The sequence below is a fragment of the Stegastes partitus genome, unplaced genomic scaffold (assembly GCF_000690725.1).
Source record: "Stegastes partitus isolate 25-593 unplaced genomic scaffold, Stegastes_partitus-1.0.2 Scaffold34, whole genome shotgun sequence".
Lineage (NCBI taxonomy): Eukaryota > Metazoa > Chordata > Actinopteri > Pomacentridae > Stegastes > Stegastes partitus.
In genome coordinates this window covers 1,286,867-1,296,161 of record NW_007577765.1, presented here as the reverse complement: position 1 = coordinate 1,296,161, position 9,295 = coordinate 1,286,867, and the positions used below count along the sequence as shown (strand labels likewise).

General features: G+C 39.1%; 1 protein-coding gene across 4 annotated transcripts in view; it reads right to left on the bottom strand.

Annotated features, from left to right (window-relative positions):
• Window positions 1-9,295, bottom strand: part of LOC103371787 (carcinoembryonic antigen-related cell adhesion molecule 1) — a 55,787-nt gene that overhangs the window by 5,154 nt on the left and 41,338 nt on the right. For all 4 annotated transcript variants that reach the window (XM_008301249.1, XM_008301242.1, XM_008301265.1 and 1 more), the window contains one exon: window positions 2,994-3,033. In XM_008301249.1, coding sequence (XP_008299471.1) covers window positions 3,015-3,033 — 19 coding nt within the window. In that variant the 3' untranslated portion in view covers window positions 2,994-3,014. The remainder of the gene's footprint in view (window positions 1-2,993; window positions 3,034-9,295) is intronic.

Genomic DNA, 9,295 nt, shown 5'->3' with positions numbered 1-9,295 from the left:
GTTCATTTTGCACAACCATTTGGCCACTGGCTTTGACACTGCACTGACATTTTCTTACCTGCATGTCTTCCATCTTTTCTGTTAATACAGTTTTAATTATAACGGCAATTAATGATTTAATGACTAATCACTAACATGCCTTTTTACTGTGCTCACATTGAGTGTCTGTACTCGTCTCCTCCCTGTTCACTGCCCGGAAGAGATCGGTGTCCTGGGACACATAATATATATAAACAAACACTACCAGTGTAAAAAACACAAAAAATGCCACAATACGATGTACTGTTTTACACTTTACACTCGCTGCGTTCATGGTACATCTTCTGGTCGCCGTTTTCCTGCATGTGTCCTTCTTTTTAGACCACACTAATGTTGGTCAGTGTGGACGCACACATCTCTATAGTGATCTCTATAGTTATTAGTGTGGACGGGCCATAACAGTACAACTGGTTAATGCCTGACTGTCAGAAGAAAAGAACGACAAAAACATCACAGTATATGTGCTGTCTGATGGGGAAGAAAACGTAGAAACTGTATTGGTTTGAAATTCGTGCTGGGGCACTTCTGTTGTGTGAGTGGATATGCTGTGTTTTCTTTTTGCAGCGTGTTTCTGTTTCTGCAACGCATTCATGTGTATGCAGCTCGTTTGTGTACATACACGTCGTTTGCACCCGTTGGCCACCGTAGGCAGCACCTTGCATGGCAGCTGTCATTGGTGTATGAATGTGTGTGTGAATGGGTGAATGACAAAACATTGTAAAGCGTTCCGAGTGCTGCTAAGGTAGAAAAGCGCAGACAATTTACCATTTAAATGATTCAGGTGCATAACACTTTTAAACCTCACAACACAAAGGACGCTTCGTGATGAACATTTCATCCATCAAATGTTCATCGCAACTCCGCGCTGCTTTAACTACATGCTGTTTCAGTCGGAGCATCTACAAAGGTCTCCTCCAGGAAGAACAAAGTCCTTCATCGCGTCTGACTGAAGCCTCGTCTGTCGCCTTGTGTCGGCAGATCAAAGAGGAAACTGACTCTGTAAACAGCTGAGAGGCTGCAGGGCTCCACGTTCACCCACCGGCCTTATCTCAAAGCCTCACACACACCCAGGAAGCCGTGACCTGAACACACACACACCGTCACACCTGAGGCTGCTCGACCGAGTGGAGTCGGCCTCCGTGGCTACTGTTTGAACAGCGACCGGCCGAGTCGAGGAAACGCAAACACTCAGATACGGCGTCAGCGTCCAGGCGTGTTCGTGCTGCTTGGCTGTATCTCACACCCTGTAACCCTGGTAACTTCACCGGGAGTTAGAAAGTCACAATTAACTGAACCCTCATTGTAAAATATGTGGTAAGCTTCTCCTATGTAAATAAACTGAAATTAAAAACACTTTAAAAAAAGAAAAAGAAAAAAAAAAGAAGATAAAATCTGGCAGAAATGGTGCCAGAAATAATATGCTAATAAACTGTTGAAAAAAAAAACTATATATATATACATAATAATGAAAAAAATAATGTATTTATTCTGTGCAGTCTTGGTCTGGATTTTTAGTTTAGTTTTATTTTTTGTATTTCTTTTTACTTTTTTACAGTCCAGTTTATCAGTCCAGATATAAATGACTACATTTTCCTGTGATTTTACTTATTATCTGTAATTTAACTAAACTGGTAAAATCTTTCATTTATTTGCTATTTTTCCATCCTTAATATACACAATTCTTTTTTTTCTTTAAAAGCAAGTATCTGTAGGATAATTATACATTTTTTCGTATTCAAATACAGTAAAAAAAAAAAAGTTATAGTATAGTTAAATTTTGTAAAAGACTGAATTATTATTTGTAAAAATACTGTTTTGTCTGTTTGTTTTTAAAACAAAATCACGATTTTTTTTCTCCAATTTTACTAGATATTCTCTTTTATTTAGTAAGTAATAAAAGTTGTTTAAATAAACTACAACAGTGTAATTTTTACTGTCACATGTTGTAAAATAAATATATTTATTATTTTTGATGTGGACATTGTTTTAAATTCTGGCCTGTTTTTTGAGGGTTAACATGAAACACATTTTTTTGTGTGTATTTACTCGATATTATCTGTAATTGAATAAAAAAGGAAAAATCAATAAAATCTAAACAGCAAATATCTGTAAAATAATTATTGTTATTGCTGATGTAAATTCAGCAAAAAGAAAACGTTGTAATTATATGGGCAAATTTTGTAAAAAAGAAGAATTACCATTTATAAAAATATGTTTGTTTGTTTTTTTGTTTTTTTTTATCAGGACATCATTTACCGTTTTGGCCTGTTTATTACTGGTTAAAATGTAAATGATGGCTTCTTTTCCGTGATTTTACTAAATATTAACTAAACAAAGTGGGGAAAATTGTTAAGTTAGCAGTAAATTGTTCCAAAACATCACAGTTAAAATTCATTTTTAAAAAAAATTAAGTTTAAAGTTTGAGATGCAGCATCTGTTGAACCGCATGCAAACGTTTCCTTCTCTAATTCAGCAGTTTGATCTGCTGACCTGCTGTACCACCGACAATAAGAAGCTCTTTATGCGTCTAACATCAGTGCTTCCTGGTAAACAACACATTTACCAACTAAACAAATCTGACAGGAAGCAACTGTGAACATGCAGTGAACGATGTGCTTGTACCGACTCAGTTTAGAGGTCAAGAGTGTAACCCAGGCTGTTTTCTGACTCTACAATTTACAGATGTTCCCTAAACGCCTCTGCGCACAGACAAGCCTCTAGTCTCCACTCAGCTACAGCTGTGAGGCGTCCGACTGAAAATGAGTTTCACCAGAGTGAAATAAGGCGTTCACTTACAGGAACTGTGATCTTGTCTACCTGGATTACAGCGTGTGGGAATGTCATATTACTACACGATGTCACGTTGCAAAAATGTGTAATTTTCTGCTCTTGCAGCAGCTGTTACCCAATAATTTGTGTGTGTGACATTACCAGGAGTCATCAGAGAGGCTTACCAGCAGAGTGCAGGGACTTCTTTAGTACGGTGACTCGACCCTGAGGAAACACAACAGAAAACAGTGATTAGCGCTGACGTCCTCGCAAAAATGATCACAGAGGAGCGACGGCCTGCACACAATCAGGTACAACGGCGGCCTGTAAGGTTCCAGACGGTTCGAGCACCGGCTGGAGACGAGATTAAATAGGAACAAACACGAGCAGTTCAGCTCAAACTTGACACACATCCAGGATTACGCAACCTCATCGCACATGTCGACGCGGCCTCAGCGTTCAAACCACCTCACACCCACATCCTGCAACATGCTGGGAGAGCAAAACCACTGGAGAAGAAGGAGATGAAAGGTTTCAGAGGCAACGGCTTGACCATGAAAACGGAGCTAAAAGCTGCATAACTGGAAGATAGAGACGTCCTGCAGTCAGAGAATTAGACTCTGGGGAGCTTCAGAACCCTCTGAGCATCAAGCAGTTTGTGGGTGGGTTCATCCATCACTGTGGGATCATTTTTCACTGCAACATAAAGTCCTGCACCTTTTTAATTTGTTCCTCCATTAGTCTCCTCTCTGCCTGCAGTTCAACCAAAACTACTGGTTGCAGCTGGAAGTGCAGATTTTTTTGTTTTTTACAGAATCTCATTTGGATAAACTGTTTATTTTTGGCGAATTTTTGAATGAGACATTATCCAATGAAATGACACTTAACAGATGAGCAGTTCAAGGCCCGTCAAAAAGTTATTAAAACCCAACATTTCTCTGTTTTTACACTTTCTGGATGATCCGTGGTGTCATTTGGTGATTTTTAAAGCCTCTAAATGTTTCACCCGGCACAGTCTAATCTCTGCTGCTTCACTCGCTGAAGGATTAAACTGTTGCAGAACATCTGACCTCCGTGTTTCCATTTGCTCTTCGTGTGACCGTCGAGAAGCATTCAGGGAGTCAGGGAAGGATTTTTCAGAGTAAACATCGGCCCAGCGTCTTTAAAAATACCTTTTTGTTGAATCACTGAATCTTATCACAGAAACTGAGATACTTTTTCTGGACGCTGATAAGAGAAGCAGGTAGAGACGAAACATCAGGCTTCAAACATGCCAACGACGAGAAGACGAAAAATAAAGTTCACAAGGGACAGTGTAAGTTCATAAACTGCTGTTCATCCACAGATTCAGAAAATAAAAAATGTTTTCGGGGACACAGGACATGTTTGTTTGCTGAATTTTGGGCGGTTTTGATTCTTTTTAGGTTCCAGCAACTGAATTTTCTGCTCGTATTTGAGCCCCTGTTGCATTTAAATTCCCCACTTCTGTAAAATGTGATTATCTTTCTTTTAAACGGGACTTCCACAGATTTCCACCATTTCCCACCCAGAGGAATTCTGAAGAAGCTGCAGTGAATCTTCCATCAATAAGGAATTCTTGTTGCCTACAGCTGAGAGGTGGTTAAAGCTCTGGTTTGTCATCATCACAGTTTCATTTTGAGCACAAATAAGACACAAAACTATTTTTCATGATATTTATGTCCAAATTTCACAAATTGAAATAATCATGCTTCTTTAAATGTCTAAAACATCAAATATAATCATTTTGCAGAAAATCAAAGCAAAGAAAAGTACAAAATCTTCACATTTTGAGAAGCTGGAAGCAGAGAATGATTAACTTTTTTCCTTTTCAAACACCGGAAACGATGACATAACAGATCCACAATCCTACAAAAGATCATTCGAAAGGACTTTTGTCAGCTGTTGGGATATCAGACTGTTAGTCAAACCAAAAAAAAGCAGTTTAAAGACAAGTTTTTAATTAATTTTTATATTTTAGAGACTCAACTATTGATGCATTAATGCAGAAACTAATTGGTATATTAATTATCAACATGAAGAACTCGTAGTTGTGGTTTCAATTACAGGCATTTGCACAAATATTAAATGTTATTTTAAGCATCTGCATGAATGGTGATCTAACTTTAAGCTTTTATTTATCATCCTGCCCCTTTTGAATCTCTTTTTTTGTTCCTCTTTCAGCATCTAAAGCACCTCACCGACTCCTGAAACTTTAGAAAAGTAGGCAAAGAAGCTTCGGCGCTGCAACACGACTGACGGCTTGACAGTGAGTGACGGGTGATTCGAGGTAAAGCAGGAAACGAAAGCGACCGACATGGCTTCACCGTGAAGACAAATGGAAGTAAAAATCAGATCGAGAAGATGACCGAGAGACTGGAGGGAGATAACGACGAGCAGCGACACAAACGTGAGCCGAAGAGGACGAGTGCAGACATGACAGTGACATTCCTGCCATTCCCTGGAACGCCGGCCTCGCCCTGCCGGAGAAAAAAAAACAACAAGCGATTCCCAGACGCTCGATTGAAGCAGAGGAGTTTTTCTTTTTTTGTTTTTTTTTAAGAAAGATCCTTTAAAAGTCATTGGACAACTTTGTTGTTTTAACAACTAGTGATTCTTTTGTGTGAATCCAGATCAGGTTGCTGCAGGGTATCGCCGTGTTTGTGTGCAAAGTTCTTCCAAAAGGTCAACCAAGTGCCACGCTAGCAACCAAACAGGTTTACAGCAAACACAAGAGTAACGCAAGCTTCAACTCATGTGTGAAACAAGTGGCCAAAACCAACTATTTACAGACAAATCTCAAACATTCATAGATATCCAGTTAGCTGTTTCAGTAAGCTCTTTTAACCCTTTGAATCCCCACCAGCTAGTTTAAAAAGCACGTTATCTTTTTTAAAAAAGCTGTAAAAACAACAAAAATCATCAGCTTTTCAACTGTCCGACAGTCCTTGATGTACTCGTGTGTGATGTGTGGATCCATCAGGAAAAATTGCAGCTTTTTCTGTGAATGTGTGTCATTTAAAAGCAGGAAAAAAATTCCCAAATTCAGACAGTAACAGCTTCACTACTGTGAGGCTAAACTGGGCAACGCTGGGTTCTATGAGACACCAGGTCAGAGCAACACCTGAGAAACAACTGCTTTTTCACTCCCAGCCTATAAAATACGTAGCTTAGGATTGTCTTTTTATCCCCTGAATCTCAAAACCTGCTAGCAGGCTTAAAAAGCCCGTTTTAAAAATAGCTAAATTACACCATTTATCAGAACTAGAAAGTTTAAAAAATAAAAAATAAAAATCTGTAAATTACTGCTTTTCTGACAGTCCTGGAACTACTCATCTTTGATGTGCCGTTCCATTGGAAAAAATGAACCAAATCTACACTTAAAACTCTGATATTTAATCAAAATCTCCATGTGCTACATGTCTTTTCATTCATGTTGGAATCATCGCAGAAAAAGAGCTTTAGGCTTCAGGCAGTGTTTGCACAGAACAGAGAGGAGACGAGTGTGGAAACAAATTATGAATGCAAATTAGTAAAGATCTATAGTATGTGGAGCCACGTGTGGAAAATAAAACGCACTGGATTAATGAAATAAATGCAGCTTGGGTTAAAAGGAAATGACAAGCAGGGGAGCGAGTTGCTGATACATCCAGCATGGTGGATCTGACGTTGTTGTGCAGAGCGGGGTGAAAAAAAAAAAAACACGTTAGTCGAAGCTGTAAAATATCGACAGCATGTGGAGCCAACGGTTTCCCCCCCAGTATTAGCTACACCTGTGGGCAAAAATGTTGTACATGTTGATTCCAGGTTTCTTTCAACGGTTGTAAAATATTCAAATAAACCATCAAAGAAGTTCATTTTTCTTGGATTTATGGCATCGTAAGTGTCATTTTGCAGAGAAGACATTTCTGAGTTCTCTGTCCTTCTAGTCACGCTTGTTCTGTTCCCATAGAGGTGCAGGACTTTATGTTGCAGTGAAAAATGAACCAACAGTGAGTAAAAATGAAATGAACAGCCAGGTTCAGAGCGTTTAGGCGCAGTTCTCACGTGTTAAACACTTAGAAAATGTCAAATATTTTCATTTCTGTATCGAAAAACAAGCTGCAGCAGAAGATTTTGACTTGTAATAAGCAAAAGCGTCTGCGTGGTCGTTGCATAAAAGTCATTTAGTGGCGTGTTTGCCCACCGCTGATGCATTTCTGGAGCCAGTAACGCTGGGTGGGAGATGTGGAGCTCGATATCCAACTTGTAATTATGACCGAGGGGTGTGACGTGAACGGGTTTTCCCAGCTGGCAGCTTGTTTTTCTGAATGCAGCATCAAGAGGAGGAGATAGAGGAGAGAGTGCTCAGAGGAGGTCTAACTGGTTTTCCATTCAACGCTTTGCTGCTCCTTTAAAAAAATAAAAAAGAGAGGATCCAAGAAAAGTAAAGACAAACGTGTCTTTTAGCTTTTCCAACATGAAAACTGCGGTTAATGTCATCAATAAAAGACATATTGTATCCCGGCGGCCGACCTCTGTAATTATTTTGAGATTAAGCAATTCATCAAATGACAAAATAACCACTGATTGAACACGAAAAGCTAATTACAGGGCCGAGTTTTCTCCTCAGATGTGTCAGATCGGATTCAAAGTTTGTGTTAAATGTAGAAGTGCAGGCGCTCTGAGTAATGGGAGGCAGCGAGGAGCAGAATCCAACCAAACCGTCGACTAAATTCCCCCTCCAGCTACAAACAAAGTCAGCAGGGTCGACTCGTTTCACCGCTCACTCCGCAAACGTCTTCTTTCAAGTCACGGCAAACAGCTGCGACGATTGTTTGATTAATCGGCAACTATTTCTGGGCTTAAATCATCAGTTTGAGTAGTTTTTTTTAAGGAAAAAAAGTCTGATTACAGCCTTTCAACTACGAATATGTTCTAGTATTTTCCTCCTCTTTGACAGTAAACTGAATATCTTTGGGGTTGTGGACAAATCAAGACATTTGAAGGCGTCATGTTGGGCTCTGATTGACATGTTTTTACCATTTTCTGACATTTAAAAGACCAAATAACATCAATTGAATTTCTGTTTCTTATGCAGGACATTAAATGATTCTTACTTTTTAATAAGTAAAGTCAAATTGCAGGTCAAACAGTCCGTCTAGCTCAATTGGAAACCAGAACAAGTTTTATTGCTGCAACTGAATTCTTTTTATATTTTTAATCCACTGAGTATGTATTTTAGATCACTGACTGTCCAAAAAAGGGTGAAAATTCCTGCTCTCCACAACCGGAGGTGACGTTTTAAAATGGGATAAAACCCAAAATATAAACTTTACCATCACGTCAAACAAACTGGAACCGACAAGTGTTTGGAAGTTTTGCTTAAAAGTGACAAATCATCACCTATAAAAGACTTTCAGATGAATTTTCTATCAGTCGTTTAATTAATTAGTCTACTTATATTACTTTTTTATGGGAAAAAAAATACATTAAACATGTTAGAATAAACTTAAAAACATGTAAAGTTTGAAAACCAAATGGAAACTTTGACTATCAAGGATCATTTTTGCCTTGAAAGTGGCTATTTGATGAAATTATAAAAGAAATAAACTCCATGTCCATTTATTGTGTTTTCCTGCAGCTTTCAAGCACAGCTGCACTAGAGGTATGTTGATGAAGATTAGAATTGGCCACATGGGATTAAATAAACGTGTTTATAACTGAAACAACATGAGAAAAAATGAGAGCTTCATGGGTAAAAATTGGAGACGAGCACAGAAACAGACGAACAGAAAGACGCTCGTAGTTCTGAAGATTATTGGACGATCGGTTTGTCCAAGAACTGGATTATAAACGGTTTTCAACTTTGCATTTTAGAATTCAACCCAACATACTGAGGGCAGCTACACACAGTTTCTGACATCTTAACATACTTCTAGATACCCCACCACCTCCCCCACCAGCTCCCCCATCCATCGCTGAGATGGAGGCGGAGCCAACCTGACTGTGATTGACAGCAGAGGTCGAAGGAATGCAGTCAGACGGTGTTATGGAAATACTGAAACCCACACAGACGGATTTAGCTCTGATGACAGGACGTGTGTGTTTGACCTGAAATTGAAGCAGAACTAAAGAAAAAAAAACATGTTGTGTGCAGGCCTAGCCCTATTTTTCACACTTCCTGTCCAACCAAATGAGAATCTGCTCAGTTCAACTAGAGCAGAACCGCAGTGAGTTCTTTCACACATACGGAACATTTTGAACATTTTCTGTCGCCATCTTGAAAAATAGTTTCAGCACGGCGCTGCACTCGAGCACAGCGGCTTTCCTGTTTGGCACTGGATCAATAAAACAAATATGTCATGGCTCAAAAACAGCATACAGAGGAGCAGGTTGTTAGAGCTCATGTGTAGAGTCGTGTGAAAAACCAGTTAGTGGAGGTTAAATAAGAGAGTCATAAATAAAGCACATAGAGCCATTTTTTTTT